Here is an 18,525-nt window from a genome sequence, read left to right on the forward strand (position 1 = left end):
CTAGAAGGAGAACAAAGAGAGAGGCACAGGGGCAGCAAAACAAAGCCACCCAAAAAAAATACAACAAAAATATATAGCAGTAAACCAGGTTATTAATTTCTCACAAAAGGGTCCCGTCCCCCCAAAATGATTCCAGAACCATCGAAAAAACCCTAAAGAAAATAAATAGGGTATATGGATTTCAAAAGAAGGTTGCAAGAAAACTTAATAATAATTTTAGAAGGAAATTCGAAAGGTAATTTCAAAGGAAGTTTTGAGGTATATTTGGTAGAAAAAGATGAAAAGTTTTGAAGGATGATATTCGAAATATACCAAAATGAAAGTTCATAGATCATAATCAGAAAGATTCTGCGATGATTCTCTCTCCATTCTAAACATAGACCACATATGGAATCCCTGTGAAAATCTATTTTTAAAACCTTTACTCCATACTTATTAAAAACTATAAAGAATGTCTCAAGAAATTTCATTTTTTTCTTTCGAAATATTTCCACCAATAATGTCCAAAGATCTTAATCATAAAGCCAAATCTCACCCAACATATCACTTTTCAAATATGACATTTTTTGGGTAACTTCTGGCAGAAATCCATCAAATCCGAACGTGACTGATATGCAGTACATTATAGGACACTATATTTCATGCTTAAAAACCACCAAAAGGGTATTGCCAGTTCCTACAACCCCCAAAAGGTTCACAGGCGGTGTTTTTATATTTTGTGCCCTTACCACCCAAAATAATGATGATTTTGCACTGTGGGACACATTCTGGGGGCATTAGTTTTATGGCATTTGTGTCGCAGGGCGAACCCAGAAAAAGCGGCACATGAATCGTTATTGATAGCCCCCAATCCCTATACAAGGGGCAGGAGTTTGAGGGCAGAGAGCGGGAAGCAACAAGGAGAAGGATGAGCATTACGAATGTTTCGGGTGCAGACAAGGATGAGTAGTCCCAGTCATAAATTTCCATGTCCACACCTCCTCCACCGCCAACTCCTCATTCACCTGATCCCCTGCCCAGTGCTTGTTTTTGTTGTTGTTTGTCGTTTGCTTGTTATATAAAAGTCTTATCACTAGGGTTACGGCTACGGTTACGTTCTGTGTCTGGGGCCCATTCATCTTCTGTCGATTCCTCGAGAGCTATGTTGTTGTCTCTTCTAATTAGCAACAAATCTCTCCCTCTGCCTTTTTGACAGCTCTTTAAGGCTAAATATTTAATGCCATTTATCACAACTATTATTTGCTGGAGAGACGGAGCGAGGGCGTGAGAGAGAACTTGAGAGCTTGAGCAAAAAGCCAGAACTTGAGAACTTAATCAGGGAAAAGCACAGCGCGGAGAGAGAGCCAAACGGATTCTCAGGCTGAGAAGAGCACGATAAAAACGAAGCAAATTGTACACATCGTTCTGTAGCTCTTGCTTTGGGTAAAGATTTTTCCATGCCCCCGACTCATGCCCCCCAGCAAAAAGTTATGCAAACAATTGTACTTATGAATGTGAATGTGAAACTGTAGGGAATGCTGAGGATATATGAGAATATAGAAGCAGTTCGATGGAGAAAAGGGATTGAAATGATGGAGTGGGGGTGGGGGTGGAACCGTATAAGAATGATAGCTTACATAGAAATGAGTGAAAGATTGGGAAAGAAACGATTAAAAAAAGAGAGAAAATGAAGTTCTTCATGGTAGATTTTCAAAATATACCTACCTAAATATACCTAATATACACCTATATCTGAATACAAAAAAAAACAAACACTAAAAATGTTTCTAAAAAAAAAACTTAGAATACTCCAAAAACACCCTAAAGCTACAAAAAAAAACCGAATATCACAAAAGCAAATAACAATAAAATAGCAAAAAAAAATACCCTGAGAGTATGCAAAACTACTAAAAACAATACTAAGTCATAATAAAAATACCAGCTAAATTTCCGAAAACTACCGACATAAAACCTAAATATGAAACTAAATATCAAACAATATTTACAAAAATACTCTTAAACATAACAACATAAATTACTTACGAAATATATAATGCTTTCAAATTGCATTGCCCGTCAAAAACAGTAAACTTAAATATTAAAATAATCTGTGACAGCATTTAGATTGAAAAAAATTTCGTGAACAATTTGCCTAAAATACCAAAGCCATCATAGCCCAAAATCCTTTGAGGGTATTCCTCAGAAACATCAAGACTTCTTGCCCATTTATGAACATAAACCGTTTTTAAGCTTCTTTTTCTGGAGAGGGGAAAACTTTATCTCCCCATTTTTTTCTTCTGCCTTTTGGCAGAACGAAGTCTTCACCAGATTTATTTGCTGCCATGTTTTCTTACCTTTCAAATGCACAAAAGATGCAACAGAATCGCAGGCAAAGATACAAACAGAAGTAGCAGTCACAAAAAGATACAAACAGCAGCAAAAAGATACAAAAAATGAGAGCCAAAGCAGCTATGGAATGCATCTTAGGGGGGGAGGGGGTGTTGAAAATCGTTATGCACCAAAGAAAATGTAAATAATTGCATGAAGAAAATTCTCTATATTTTCTTTTAGAGAAAATCACAAGAAATGCTCAGAAACAATGCAATTATTTTATGTGGAGTGCAGTGCATTTTCCCAAAGAAAAGTTGCACAAATTAATTGCATATTTTTCGAAAAGACCAAAACTTTTTAATTAGTTAAACAAACAACAGAACACAGGAAGCAGGAAACAGCCTTCGGCTTTGGCTCTGGCTCTGGCTTTGGCTTTGAGTAAAATTTTAATAAATAAATTTCCCAATAAGCCGAAAAATGCGGCATCCAAAAACACTCGGTGCGGCTCCTGCTGCTGTTGCAAAGCCGTTTAAAATATGCATTAAGCGATGAAAGGCGACTATATATATTCGCATCCTTCGTAAAGGAGAGTCCTGGACTCGTTAAGGAAGAAAGGAGTGCGAACAAAGTGCAGGCCTGTGCTCCGTGAAGGAAGCTGCTGCCGGCTGCCTGCTGCCCAGGCTGGTTAGTAGCCAAAAATTATGGCTATCATTTTTCACACAGGCAACAGAGGCGCCAGAGAAGGGGCTAGAGAAAAGGCAGCTCCTATAGAGGGATTTTCCATCGCACAGAGAACTTTCCTTTCCACCGATTATCCCCCACATAAGCAACAAAAACGGAAACTTTTCTCCTATTTTCCAACACATTTTGTGGCCTTGATGCATGGCCTCTTTTTGGAGAAAACAGAACTGAAAAGAGAACTAAAAGAAGACTAGAAAAATTAGTAGGAATAGAAGAAGGCAACAGCTACAGAAACAGAAATGGGAAGAATAAAGGAGAAAGGAGAAAGGGAAGGAAGACAGGCTCTGGGGACATTATAAATCTGTCAAGCTTATTGTTAAATAATGCCCAAAAAACTTCACAGCTTGTGAGTCTGGAAAGGAAAAAGAAAAACAAAGACCAAGGCTAAGGCTAAGGCAAAAGGAAATGCATCTTCTAATTTGTTTTTTTAGTGAAAATACTCCACAAAAAACTTAATGAAAGTTAATATTTTTAATTTAAGTGAATATTTTAATAGGAATTATCTACAGATACCAATACGATGAAATGCCAATGAATTTAAACCCAAAACGAGAAACCTTTTACTTCCTTTATGAGTTTTCGAAACTAGAACTCGCCTTTTGTACTCTTTTCAGATCCTCTGAAAGCGCCTTTCAAACTGAATATATGTTATTTATTGGTATTTCAAGCCAAAACCTATCCAAAATCTACCAAAAGGCTAAGAAAGGGCATAATTCAATGGAAATTTATGAAAGAAGTAAATGAACATACGAAAACCTTTCCTCGACTTTCATAAAACAACAAATATACATGATTGCATTTAATTTTAAGGGTAAAACATATTTTAAATTTTAGCAGAAGCGTTTGAGCCAAGAAAACGTAATTTCTTAACGTTTTTGGGTTTCTAGATTTTCGTTTCTTCGCTTTCGTTGGATAAATGTAGGCCCTTTATAGGAAAAAATCTGGAAAATTAGTTTTCTTTAAGTTCTATTTACTTTTAAGCTTAATATTTAATATTAATTCCATTCCTGGGGCACCTAGTTCTTTATCTTCTTCATTTCCTCAAATTACTCTCGTATTTAAAGAGAAACGAGGCATGCAACACGTTTCCACTGGGCTTTCTCTGCCTCAATCCATCTCCTTCTTACATGTGCGGCTTCTGTCTCTTACCCTTTCTCTCTGTCTGCCTCTCCATTCGAGTGCTGTGTCTGGGGAGGAGCGACTGTCGACTGTCTGATATGTTTTAAGCATAAGTGCAACGCATTTAGCTGTCAGTGAGAGCTGCATTTTCCTGCGAAAGGAACTGCATTTTCCTGCTCCAAAATGGCTGCAAGTCTTCGGGCCTGCGGTGGCCACTAAGTGACGTCAACGTAGAGGCGCCTCCATGTCAACGCAGCAGAGCCTCCTCGCTTCCTATCAACAGGGAACGGAGGCGCCTCCGCCAATGTCCATTCCATGTAAAATCCTCGTAAAATGGAACCCAAAATCCACCCAAAAGCCTGCAGGAAAAGTTATCCTTTTCCGGGAAATTGAAAACTTTAAGTGTATGCCACGAAAAATATGAACGAAAACTGCCACTGCAATTCGGAAAAGGAAAATGGAAGGGAAATGGAAAATAAGGAAGTCCGCAGAGAAGTCGTTGTCCTGGACGTCACATGACGGACGTGTGTGTGTGTGTGTGTCTGGGGCATGCATCGGGGGCAAGCAAGTAGTCGGGCATTAATAATGCTTGCAACCGTCCATTAAAATGTGTGGCTCTCTCTCGTTCCCTTTCTCTCTCTCTCTCTCTGGATGCAACCATTTCCATTCCGATTCCTTCCGCTTGCCCACTCCCCAAAAACCCATGAAGGAAAAAGGATAATGCCTCCGAAGGACGTCTGGCCATAAAATTAACGCAGAAAAATTTAAATATTATTATTAAAATATGAAATTAAAGGAAAGAAAGAAAATATGCATTTTCCATACAAATTCGAGGCTTAATCCAGCGCCTATAAATGGGGCATGCCGCGGGGAAGAGGCCCCAGGCGGAGGGAAAAATATTGACAGTTGCATGTGGCAGGTTCTTATCGACAACATCTGTAGCCACATTCACATCTACATCTGGCATTGCCTGCATAATTATCGATCGTTGGAAATACAGGAAAATGTTTTTTAATCTTTTAGGGGGAAAAGCTGTTTCTCGAGCTCAATGCGCTTCTGGGAAATGCAATTTCCAAAGCGATTTCATATAGGAAATCATAAAGTGAATTGAATGAACAGATGATTGGGGTTTGGGGTTTTTAAGGAAAATAACTCTGAAATTTTGTGGACAAAAAATATGAATTGTGTACATTTTTGTTGAAATTAAATACAAATTTATATAAATATAAATTATTTTTAAAATAATTTTAACAAATATAAATTTAAGAAATACAAATATAAAATGGTATATTAACAACTTAAAACATTTTACAAACATTTAAAAAAAAATTCAATTCTGCATAAATTAAAAAAAAAAAAAATATTACATCAAAAATGGAAAAAAATTATATATATATATTTATATTCAATATTTATAACTTTTTACAAATATTCTGAGAAGAATTCCGGCTTAAAATTGGTTTACAAAATATGCAAAAATTAAAATAAAAAATTATAGAGAAATTACAAATACACCTACATTAATGAAAAGCACTTCATAGAAGTATAATCTAAGGAAATCTCTGCTCAAAACAGACAGATTTCAGCATAAGGAATCGGAACAGGAAACGTTTTCCACTTGAATTTGTGTTTCTGGTCCCAAATCATTTCCCAGTGCAACAAACATCATGATTTACAGAATCAGAAATCACATTTTCTTTCAGTAAAATCCATTTTCACCATAAATGTTTATCTTTAACCAAAAGAAAATTCCATTTACAGATGGAAGCACACATAAATGAAAACTCAGTTTCCCAAAAAGCAGAGATGCAATTTCAAAAGTCAAAATCCAGTAATTGTCGATAGAGAATTTTCCATCTTCTGTGGAAGTTTTCCACTTCACATATTCCACCCCCTTCATGGCAGGGCATTCCCATTGCTGTTTCCCATTTCGTATTCCTAAGAGAAGGATATCTAGTGGTTCCTTCGTCGTTCGTCCTTCGTCCACTTTCCATCAAAGTCAAAGCAAACAAAAACATTTTGGAATTTATGCAAACGGCGGCTGGCGACTGGCGTCTAGCGATTGCAGGGACTGGGGAATATAACCATAAATTAGTAGAGTCCCTTCCTTCCTCTCTCTGTCGCGCGTTGGTCAACGATTTTTGGCCTAAACAGCAGGCTGTACTCCATGCTAAAACTCTCTCTCCCCCCCTCTCCTTGAGCGAAAAAGTCTCAATTGCAAATTGCAAAACGGCACTGAGGCATGCAATTTTGCTTGCAACCACACACCCACTCACCCACCCACTCCGCTGCGCTGCCTGATGGACCCTCGTCGTACTGGCCGAATATTTGTCGCGAGGCGCTAAGCTGTCAACTGTCAGGCATAGTTGTACTTGCAACAGAAGGAGGCAGCAGGAGAGCTTCAGGCAGAGGCAGAGGCAGAGGCACAGGCACAGCCACAGCTACATTCGGCGGATGCTGCCACTGGGTGCTTCCGTAAAGGGGTGGGTGGGTGTTGCACCCAAAAAATTTGTTGTTTCCTCTTCTGGTTATAGTCGCAGGCGGCATTTGGGCAAGTCGCGTGTCCTGCGGCTACTTTATGGGACACACACACACCCACACCCACAGCACGACACACTCCCGGGAAACCCTAAAACCCATGGAAACCCCCTGTTACCCCCTGCCTCCTCAGATGATTAGTCCAATAAGTTGTAAAAAGTGTCGCTGCATTCCCTTGGTGATTATCAGGAGGTCCCTGAAGTCAAGGGAGAGAGCTGTGGGTGCAGCAAGGGCACAAAGGGAGAGAGAGTGAGAGAGTGTGCAGTGGGTGGGGTCCCAGAAGGGATGGGAGGGAGTCACGGTCCAGGGATCAGGGGTTTTTTGGGTCCTTTCGTTCCGAGATAAATTTTTGATTTATGACTGTGGCAATAAATGTTGTTCGACTGTTTAATGCATTTTATAATTATGTCCGGGGCTGCCGGGATTGGGATTGGGATTGGAATCTGGGGATACACCATATGTGCAAAATTGTACACACGATAATTATGAATTGCAATTTTTATTCGCCTTTTTTTCGTGCGGAAAATAAAGCAGAAAATTGGCTTCGATTCGGATATGGAATCATGGAATATCCCTTATGTTTATTGGAATGGAATTTAAGAAAGAGAAAATGGAAAAAGGAAACAAAGAAAATATATATTAAATATTTTTAAATTAGCTTTCATACTTGGAACATATTGAACTTAGTCTTTATTCAAGAATCTCTTAGTCGAGAGATTTCTATACGTACTAGTAGGGAAAGTGCCTAAGTAAATCATCAGTTAATATATTATCTACAATATAAGTTTATAATATCCATTCTTTTTGCGTCATTTAATGCTGGATTTAGTCATGCAATCATGGAATATCACTTAGGGTTATTGGAATGGAATTTACATAGAAAACAGAAAATGGAAAATAGAATATATGAACCTTAGCTTTAATTCAAAAATCTCTGATTTGAAGGAGAGATTTCTAGGCATATTCATCGGCGTAGAAGTGCCCTATAAGGCACTCAGTAAATAAATTATCTACAATATAAGTTTCCCTATAATTTCCTTGTAATTCCGATAACTTCTGACATTCTTTTTGCGTAATTTAATGATGGACTAACTACTTTATTTTTTTTTTCTCTATTTTATGATTCTCTCTCTATTTTATGCTTCTTCAACATCTACTGTCACATCTTGTCCCCTCCTAATCTCCCCTTTCTTCCATCTTTCCACAACATTTCTATCTGTAATCATTATCGGTCCTTTCATCCCATGAAAAACTAACCTTTCCCGCTGTCCTTTCTAGTATTTTTCTCCCCCTAAAAACTAATTTTCCCTTCAAAAACTACGTCCACCACATTTACCTCCCGGACCTCATCATTCTGGCAGGTCCTTGATGCTCCTGTTGTTTGCCCCCCCCCCGCGAGTATATCAATTTACATTCCATTTGCCTCCTGTGGACATTCTCCGTCCTCCTCTCTCTGACATCTCCTTTGCAGTGGCCTTCCCCTCTGCCATTTCCGTTTGTGTGGAAGTCCCCCTCTGGCTTCTCTTTTGGCCTGTTCCTGTTTGCAGTGGCTTTCCGTTTGAAGAACCTTCACTTGCAGTTGACCCCAAACAGCTATCCATAAATCCAATGCCCTTACCATGCCCATCCCCATCCCCATATCCATTGGATTCTTTGAAGCACCATCCCATCCTCCCCCGAAGAAGCCCATTCTCTGAAGTGGGAAATCGACTGCAAAAGCAATGCACTTGACACTTTTTGGAAGCGCCACTTCGTAGCTCCAAGAAGTATGCTTCATTTCGTTCCTCGTTTCATTAGGGATAAAAATTGCCTTAAAGGCAAAGACAGAGAGACTCTGAGGGGAGATTTTCCCTTCGATTTTCATCTGTTCCATTTGGTTTTTTTGCTAGCCAAAATTTACAGCGCTCGTATTTTCAATTTGCAAATGATAGAAAATGCCTGTGGCAAGAGTACGTGATGGAAGGGAAAAGCCTCTGCGCTTTCAAAGAAGGGAATGGGAAAGCCTCTGCTCTTTCCACTCCACATCGATGTATGTTCCTGTTCATTCCTGTTTATTTGTTCTCACTCTTTCTCTCTGACAGAACTCCACTCAACACCATGGCAACAATTTTAATTCAATTCCATTAAAAGTCGCGTAAGATGGAAGGCACACAGATGGTGTTTTCAGAGAAGGAGAGTGTGGGGGGGGGGCTTTCCACCTCCCACCTGTCTGTCTGTCTGCCACTTGGCTTTGGCGTCTGCCACACAATCAAACTAATGTTCCAGGCTGAGGGAAAAACTAATGAAGCAAGCAGCAGCAGCAGCGAGAATACGCGACGATTGATTGCTCCCTGGAGGCAGCAGAAGAGAGAGAGAGAAAACAAAGAGAGAGAGGGCAAAAGTCATGGAAGAAAACTGAGAAAATGGGAAAACCTGATGCAATCAAAACCCTCCCCCGAGCACCCAAAATCTCAATCGTTGCAACAGACCAGAAAACTGCAGTTGTTCCCAAAAACAGAAATTCAAGCAAGATTTTGGGGGGTGGCTTTCTGGGGAGGCAGAGGGTGGTCGGTTGGATAATCCAACACCTCCCCTGGGGTGTACTTTCGAGATGCATATTATAAGACTTGTTAAGTTCCTTTCGCTCGTTAAGATAAGTGAACCGAGCCGGCAAATGGTGCGACAAGTGTGCGACACCGACATCGAAAGGGAAACATCGGAAACAGGAAACAGCTCACCCACAAAATGATTACCAGCTTAAGATATACGAAATTATACATATATAAAACGACCTATAGATAAGCCCCGCCTTCTAAGGGGTGTACTTTTGGTAAAAGAGGATTTTAACGAAGGAATCGGTAAGTACATCAAAAGTATGGGAAGCATGAAAGAGTCCAAAGAGCAAAGGGGAGGTTGCAAAAAGGATAAGGAACTCGTTTTGGCGGATAGTCATGGGCTGTTAATGCTAAAACGTAAGAGAAAATGGAACCGATTCCACGGATTTTTGGTAAATAGTTAGATTATAGCTTCATTTACTGCCATTATCTATGTATAACCCTTCCAGAGAAGTGCCTTATGTATACTGGTAAATGTACTGGTAAATTCGATTTTCCCTTAAATATAGTAGGCCTCTGCCTTACATTCATATCAGCCTTAGGGCACATCAAACATTTCCATTCAGTCTCATTTAGATCTTTGTACAGTGCGGAGTGTTTTACGAGTCGAGGAAATATTTCGAAAAAATCCTATTTCCTATTTTTGTGTCTAGCGAGAAAAGTAAATTCAAAATTTAAAAATATTTTCAACAAATATTAAACTGAAATACAACTATATTTTCAGGACAGCGATCCAGTTAAAGGAACAAAATGTGCAACTATCCGTGCTATCCCTCTGCCGCCCTGTGCCCCTGCGGCGGCTGTGGTCCCAGCGGCTTCTACGATCCCTGCTTTGGATCCTACAATGGTCCCTTCAACTCCTGCTGTGGCCCCAGCGGTCCTCAATGCTGGGGAGGGTTTACGTTTTAGACCCTGATCTTAGACTGGAGCTGAGATAATGGAGGACTGCCTTGGCTCGCTAACAGAAGAAAATCAGGAAAAGGATTGGTTGTTCTGCCAACATCTGGTTCAACTTTCAACACGACTCGAAAACATCCGAAAAGTGTATTTGTACAAATGTACATATACATACATAATAATAAAATATATATAAATCCATCTACTGCAATAATCTGGCCAATTATTTGACATATTTTTCATAGCAAGCCTGGGAACAATATCCACGTATTATTGCATATTAAATACCTCAGTCTGACCGATATCTTCCAATATCAATAAGGTATCCCATTTTCTATGTGAGGTTTCAACTACGTACCGCCGCAATGGTCGTTGTTGATTTCGTTCATATCGTGCCTTTTGTGATTGAAATGCTCGCAATTGCGACCTTCTCACACTCACGTTATTTTATTGGATTCGTTCGCCTGTTCTTTCTGCTCAACTATTTCGCAAGTTTCTTGCTTTATTCATGTGAAACAGGGCGAACCTTTTTCAGTCACAAAAAACGTAACAGACACGCACAAATAGATCAAAACATACTTGATTATGTTTACATTTCGTATGGAGTATTTGGACGTTGTTCATACAAATATACAAAGAAAATCCAGACAAAAATCTTATAAAAATAGCTCCAGACGTTTGGGAGAAGTTGAAACCCACTCAACGAGATACGAGAGTTTTGTATATTAGATAAAGTTAATATACCTCTAAAATTCCTTGTAAAACTCACCTCAATATAGCCCTGAACACTGTCGCATTGCTGCAGGACCAGTATGGCTGGATTTCCTCTCATCTCATCCGGGGAACAGGGCGACAAAAATCCACTATCCGCATCGCTGTGCGTCGACAAAGGTCTTGATCTCCGGATCTTATACTGCACATGACGACTGGGCACTGGGCCGGGATTAAATAGAACATAATTCGACTCCGTGGGCACTGGCACCGTGTGCGAGCGCTGATCCCTGCGCTGTTCCTGCAGCAATTGTTGCAAGTGCAGCATGTGATCGGTGCTCACGAGCTCTGAAATGGCTCTCTGTTGCTGTTCAAAGGTTGATTTATCGCCAGATTTCTTTCCGCCACGAAAGGGTGAAAGATTCAGAAACGTCAACTTCTTTTTCATGGAATGTTGTGCCTGATTCTGAATGGAAGTACTCCCCATTGAACTGCCTGAATTTGTGGAGGTGGAGGACTCCACGAGCGCCGTGGAAGTGGTTTCTGTGTCCTTTGATTCCTGACTGTTGGACATGCTGGCGGGGTTTTCCAGCTCTTGGAAAAGCTTCTCCAGATTCTGTTGCTCTAGATTTGCATTCACCAGCTGCTCATTCGTGTACGGATTGGGGATCCCAATGTCCATTGTGCATACTCCCGGCTCTATCACGAAATAATTATGATGATCAAAGTGTATCCTCACATCCTTGGGCTCGGCACAGCCTTCGGTTTCCGCTTCGGGCAACGCAGAGGTCTCAATAATGATCGTTTCTTCGAGCTCCAGCTCCTCATTGTCGTAAATGACTTCGGGCACCATTTCGTCCTCGTCTTCGCAGACCAAATGCTGTCGCGAACTGAACAGCGGATCCCTGAGGCCATGGGATGTGCTGGTGCTGGTGGTGGCACTGGGATAACGCATGGCCTTTTCGTTGATAAAATCCACGGGATCGAACAGACAGTAGTTATCCATGTGACGAGTGGCCACCTTTCGTTGGCGTACTGGCAGATTCTTTAGTTTTTCGGAATAGTCTGCCGCATCCTCATTATTGTTGCCCGATTCTGGTGCCGGCGGGGGCGGAGATATTTCCTGATTGATGTGCAGTTCCCTCTCCTTGGGGGTTCCCCTATGCAGTGTGGCGAAAAGTCCTCTTGCTATACAGTTCTTCAATTCGCTGACTCTTCCCTTGTACGGACTCGACTGGGCTGAGGTACTACCGCCCAAGGGCAGTCCTTGGAGATCCTCCAAGCCCAATTGTTTGCTCAGCTCCTTCCTCTCCTTTTTGCTCAGAACAACCTTGCCACGTATGGGTGTGTTTGGTGCTGAGTGCAACAGTCGCGACTCTCTGGAGGGTATTTGTGACAGCGGTGGCGGTGTGGGCGGTGGTGGCTCGCGATAGGGCGGTGGTGCCACTGGTGCCACACTGGTGGTGGCATAGCTCACGGGCAGGTCATCAAAGGCCGCCGAAGAAGCGGCCTCTGCCTGTATGAACTCCAGTTCCATATAGTTGCCATATCCCTGCAAAGATTGGGCTTTTTGTCGCTGATTTTGATTTTGGTTTTCAGTCTTTGTTTGGAGGATCCTTTCGCTTTTATTCTCCCTCTGGCTCTTGGGTTTGGCCCCCAATTGTGGCAGTGGCAGTAGCTCCTGCTGCAGCTTCTCCGACTCCTCCTGCTGCTGCTGCTGATGCTGTTGATGAGAATTTTCCTCGTTGGCATTTCGATCGGATTTTGGAGGACCACCTCCTCGTTGCTTAAACGTTTGACTTGACATTTCCTTTCGCTATTTCATTGTTGATTTTCCACAGATTTTTCTAGCACTTTTCACACTCAAATTTTAATACACATTTTCCTCTGTAATGGTTGCATAAATCTTCATCTTTATGGCACAAAAAAAGATACATTTAATGGTTTTTCTAGTCACGAAAAAAAGGAAAAAGCAAAAGGGGTTTCCCCCTCTCCATTTGGTTGTATTTCTGTTTTGTAATTGGATTTTTGTGAGAGAGCTTGATGCATGTCAAAGTTAAATTAAAACTGACCCACCGTTTCGCACACACACACAGGACACAGCAGCACGAGGACACACAGAAAGGACTCGCTCTCTGTCTCTCATCTTTCTCTTTTTTCATGGTCATGGTTACGTCCGTGGTTTTGTCTGTTTTTGAACTGTGTGTGTTTTCCAGGCAATCCTCAAACGCAAAACAATGCCCCAAACAGTCGGGAGGTTTTTTATAATTTGTCTACAAAAGCAATTAACGGAATGGCCATGGACTGGTGCTTCAAGGGTTAGAGCAAGAGGAGTGGAGTCCCCTCACGCATACTTTTCCAGGGCTCAGCCTTGAAAAGGGGCGAGAAAGCCTCATGGAAAAGGATCTAAAAAGCCCGAAAAAGGCAGAAAAGGTCTTAGAACGGTTCACAAAATCCATTGAAGGCCAGCTCTTCAGATAACAAGGGGAATATCTTATAAAATTCATCTATAAATTATAGAAAAATTTATATAAAATTTCCAAAGCCGCTAAAAAACATTTTAAACCTTTTCAGTTTTCTAGAAACTTACATTTTTACCTTACAAAAATTTAACAATCAATTTATAAATAAATTCTATTAAAGTACTTTAAAATTATGTTGCAATCTCCTTTTATGCCTTCAAATTAACAACAAATAATATTTCCTTATTGTATAAAATTCTATAAAAAAATAAAAAAAACTCAATTTATATTTGAAAATAATTAAGAAAAAAAAATATTTTTCTCAAAGAACTTGAAAATTTATATCCAAAGCGACATTTATTTTCAAAGAGAAATGTATTTTCGTTTATTTTATTTAGAGAGGAAAATTGATCATATACAGAAAAATTCTACATCAAAATGTACATGAATATATGACAAGAGCTCTCTAAAGAGTTTTCTCTTTCAGAATTGATTAGGTCTCGTTTTGCCAGAAAGACAATTGTGCAACAATTGTTGTGCAACAAGAAGTGGAGGGGCAGAGGCAGGACACGACACGACAGCGATACAGAGACACACGATGCGGAGATATATCTATAACAAATTGACAGCAAATTGATCAAGGAATTTATTGAGTGGAAAGCAGCAAAAAGAACAAAGGAACTCCCACGATGGGGTGCACTTATTTAAGGAGAATATTTATAGTTTTATAGTACATGTGGAAGCAAGAATTTGGAAGGAAAATATCGGCAGAGTATAGAGTGAATGAGTGCCTGAATGAAAGAAGCGATTGAATAAGTACCCGAATGAATAAAGAATCTCATTAGAATACATCACTCCATCGAAATAAATCGTAGAATAAATGGACACAGATTCCGTTATCATTTTTGTTTAAAAGTGTTCAAAATTCCCTGAATATTATTAAGTTATGTTCCTACGAATAATCATTGTTTTTTGGGCTGGTTTAATTACTATATCCTTGAATAATTTCCTCTGGTTTTCCCCCGAAACCCCAATAAAAACATTAGCTTTCTGAATTCTGATTAGCTCCACATTTTTCCCACTAGAAAAAATCGGAATAAAATTCCTCCACAATCTAATGCTTCTCCACGGCTTTTCCAACTGTTTATTCCTACGCCTTTTGCTGCTAATTTCCTCCCGCATTCCCTACTGTTTCCTATAGATTTTCCTGTTGTTGTTTTTTGCCAACTCACAAAACTATGACGAGGCACATGGAAAACAACAGTTTTCCCAACAATTTTCATTGAGGAAATAACAGCAACAGCAAATTTTCAGAGCAGCAAAACAACAACAGCAACAACAATCGAGCGAAAACCGAAATGGAAAAAGTTTTATTGGCAACAAATTGAAAATAAAAAGATGCCGCCTCGGACCTCCTTCTGGACCTGGAGGAGGCCCAGCTCCTGCTCCTGGTCCTGGTCCTGGTCCTGGTCCTGCTCCCGGTCCTGCCAATAAAGTGAACCAACAAGTTGCATAATTGTTGGCGCATGATAAAATTAAACGGCATGAAATGAGCTCCAACTGCTGTTTGCAGCCTGCAGCTGCGACTGCTGCTCCTTTTCTCTCCGAATTCCATTTTACTCCTCTGGACTCCACTCCTCCCTTCACTCGACTCCCCTCTCTCTGTGCCTCTCCGCTTTTTGCAGGTAGCCAAAAAAAATAAAAATAAAGAAAGAAAGTTACTTTATTTAAGTGGAGTTCTTCCTCCAACGCCTGCTCGATGTCGGTGTGCGGCATCGCTTCGTCGTAAAGTATATCAAGTAATTTGCAATTAAAATGTTAATTTTTAATTGAATTGCAGATGGCAGTAGGCTATGGGCTGTAGGCTCTCTTCTGGAATACTGAATCAAGTTAATTAGAGTCAAAGGAGAGCCCAAAGAAGGGGCAGCGGTGGTATATAGCAGTGCCTCTAGGGGCTCCAAGGGCTTTGGATTAGAGATGGTTCCGTGAGGCGCCAGAATGAATGCAAATGAAGCAAACGAGGCAGGTGCAGGTGTCACCTATGATTTAAGTTTAAAGAGATATCTGAGGCTTCTAAAGAGAAGGCACTGCCACAAATAATTGCAGTAGAGGGATCGAATGGAGATCAACGAATAAATTCAGGAAACGAATCGGCACAGAATGTCCTCGACAATCGCGAATCTAGGCCATGGTCTTTTGGTGACATTTTCCAAGACCAAGAATTTCTGATACAATTTTCTTAAATTTTACTACATTTTTATACATTTTCATCAGTAGAAATTAAGAATCTACAAAAAAAATCTAAAGCCAAAATGCAATAATAGCCTTTAAAAGCATTTCATTTATTCCAAATCACGCATCCAGCACGTACAGTACTCCCATTCTCTTCTCGCACTCCCATCTCTAGAGCTCATCTCTGGGGCATCTCTTTGTGGCACCTGCTGCAAGGCCAATGCACTGTTCCGTCAGCAGCAGCAGCACCTTTTCGCAGTAATCCTCTGACACTTTCGGTTTCTATGACAACACACAAGACACAAAGAACAGGAGGGGGAAAACGAAAGGAAAAAGAGTGACGAGGAGTGGGAAAACGGGACGAAACAAGAAAGAAGACGAGGGGAAAATGAGGGGAACCCTGAGGAGAAAATAGAGAAAGAAATAAGAAAAGAATAAAGCCCAAAGAGAAAGCCAAAGCAACACTTAAAGTTCAACACTTTTCCTCTTTTCCTTCTACTTTGAGAGGTGAAGTTTTCCACACTTTTCCGAGCGTCACTTCATCTGTAGTTTTTGCTGCTGCCTCTTCTGCCACTTGTATGGCAGGTTCTGACTCTATTTCTACTGCTGCTCCTACTGCTGCTCCTACTGCTCCTCCTTCTGCTGCCTCTGCTCCTTTTGCCACTTTTGATGCTCCCCCTACAAACCCCGGGGGAACGTGGGATCCTCCTGCCTCTCGCTGCCTAACCAACAGTCAAAGTTGACAAAATACTTGTCAAGATTTGTGCATTGAGCTCTCTCCGTAAGCCCCACTTGCCCGACCGCCCCCCCACTGGGATCCACAGTTGTAATTGCAGCTTTTGCCTCTCCTGTTGCTGTGGTCTGTCTCATCCCTCCCTATGCCCCATGAAAGAGAGGGTATTTTTACAGTGAACGAACCTTTAGATACCCTTTGATTCGAAGGATTGAGTCGAAAGCATCTCAGGATGGATATTCAAGCGATAAATATATTCCTCTTCAATAAAGTGAAATTTCGTCTATTTTTTTCTTTGTAATCCCAAGAGTTTTCTTTTAATGGTAGTCTCCTCCTCCTGATAGACCCCCCAAATATCCCTAAAACAAAAGAAAAACTCATAATAATAGAAAATGCCGGATAGAATCCCCTTGATGTATATTTTTATTCTGCTCTAGTACCACGTATATCCTTTAGAGGTCCTTCTTTTGGTCACAAAACTCTTTTAAAAAGCGGGCTGCACCAAAACCGAAAGGAAAAACGCTTGGAAACCTAAGGTAAGAAGGGGAGGGGGTCAAAAGGGGGCAAAAGAAATCAGTGGCAAACGTTTTGTGCTGTCGGCTGGGTCTGGTCCATCAAGCTGCGAACTTTACGAGTGAGAGAGAGAGAGAGAGAGCTGCTGATGGCTGGCTGGAAATACTCGTAAAGTGGAAAGTGGAGCATGCATTGCGGCGACGGCGGCGGCGGCAACGGCCGTTTGCTTTTAGCTTGGAGTTGGCACACCCCCGCCACCGCCTGCCCTGCCCCCCATCTCTGTGGCAGGCAGCACTTCATGACATCATTTTATTTGCACTCAATCTCTAGTTCTATTCCCCCTGCCCCCTTCGTGTGACGCTTTTCTGCGCGCGTAGAAAGCGCTGTGCAAACTTCTCTGTCCCTCTCTGGAAATGCTTTTGATTTGCTGGTAAGTTGACCATTAGAAAAGCCTCTCTAGAGAAGTGCACGCTTTTCTTTCTTTCTTCAGACCAAAAGCCCAGGCCCAAACCAGACCTCAAAATGTTATTCAAACAAAAACACAAAAAACAAAAAGAAAAGAGTGGAAAAATGAAGTGAAGAAGTGGTAAAGGGAGGTGGTTCTTTTGGTGGCGGGGGGGGAGCGGGGGCTGCCCTCCAACCCCACAAAAAAAAGTGCAGAAATAAAGTGGGAAAGTCTGCAACCAAAAAAAGCCAGAAAAAGTGAAGAAAAATCAGGAAAAAATAGAAAAACCGAAAAATAGAAAGCGAAAAAGAGTCTTGTACAAATGCGTATGACAGTTTGAAGATACTTCTGCAGAGACTTTTGAGTTATGCTCCCAGTTTGAAGTTGTTGGGGCGTTAGTTGAGTAGGCGTGGCACAACATCAGCCACAGGAAAACAAAGGACAATAAAAACCGAAAGAGAAAAGCCCAAAAAACCGAATCAAAATCTATGTGCAATTCAATTAAAGAGCAATTTCCAGGCAGTCATCATATTTTTGTTAGTTAACGATCCCCAGCGGGGAAATGTTATGGAAAATGCCAAGAAAAGTGGGTGGAAAGCTGAAGGAGGGGGCATACAACTTAATAAGACCCATCAGTGGGTGGAAATGGAAATCGCTTGCGGAAATTGTGTGTGTTTTAAGCAAAAGCATACATAATAAACTCGTACAAAAGATTGCTGCATGCTTTGGGAATATGCCAGGCGGGGAAAATGCGGAGCTAAATTAATGCTGTGGGGGGAAGCAGGGGCTGGGCCACGGCATAAATACCCATATTTGCGATCTGCAGGAGGAAGCAGCAGCCGCAGCAGAAGGGAGATGGCAACAGAAGGAAAAGCGAGAAAAGCAGAGGCCAGAACGGACCGCTGATGTCCCCAGGCGTTGGACAACGACGAATGTTATTAAAAAAGAAACCAAATGAAAAACGCAGAGGGAAAACAGTGTAAAACAAGAGAAAAGGCCATCCCAAGAGTGTCTAAACAGGGAGATACCCTGTGGAACTGCGGCTTCATTGGAGTTCTAAAGTGAGGAGTATCTTTAAAACTATAGGTTCTACAGGTATTTGCTAGATTTACAGGAAGGATTGTGCGTTTTCTATCTCTAAAAAGAAGGAGAATCCACTCCTCGTAATGAATCTTGGATTATGGTATTATCTTTTTACAGAATATCCAAAAAATAGTTCTACATCCTTCA

The 18,525-nt window shown here is 41.0% G+C and overlaps 2 protein-coding genes across 5 annotated transcripts in view; one reads left to right on the forward strand and one right to left on the reverse strand.

Annotated features, from left to right (window-relative positions):
- The window catches only part of LOC108162324 (protein sickie), a 208,675-nt gene that overhangs the window by 169,962 nt on the left and 20,188 nt on the right, over positions 1 to 18,525 (reverse strand). The window contains exon 1 of one of the 4 annotated variants that reach the window (XM_033393956.1): positions 10,969 to 12,732. The exons of 2 other annotated variants lie outside the window; for them this stretch is intronic. In XM_033393956.1, the coding sequence (XP_033249847.1) occupies positions 10,969 to 12,717 (1,749 nt within the window). In that variant the 5' untranslated portion in view covers positions 12,718 to 12,732. Of the gene's footprint in view, positions 1 to 10,968; positions 12,733 to 18,525 lie in introns of those variants that run through there. One more of the 4 variants, XM_017297008.2, reaches the window with a different exon arrangement.
- Positions 9,853 to 10,400, forward strand: LOC108162331 (male-specific sperm protein Mst84Da-like). Its single transcript, XM_017297022.2, has 2 exons — positions 9,853 to 9,963; positions 10,027 to 10,400. The coding sequence occupies exon 2, from the start codon at positions 10,053 to 10,055 to the stop codon at positions 10,209 to 10,211; it is 159 nt and encodes a 52-aa protein (XP_017152511.1). The 5' UTR covers positions 9,853 to 9,963; positions 10,027 to 10,052; the 3' UTR covers positions 10,212 to 10,400.

This window comes from Drosophila miranda, chromosome 4 (genome assembly GCF_003369915.1).
Source record: "Drosophila miranda strain MSH22 chromosome 4, D.miranda_PacBio2.1, whole genome shotgun sequence".
In the NCBI taxonomy this organism is placed as follows: Eukaryota; Metazoa; Arthropoda; class Insecta; order Diptera; family Drosophilidae; genus Drosophila; species Drosophila miranda.

Coding starts and splice junctions, on each gene's coding strand:
- LOC108162331 (XM_017297022.2), top strand. CDS start 10,053: ATGTGCAACTATCCGTGCTATCCCTCTGCCGCCCTGTGCCCCTGCGGC.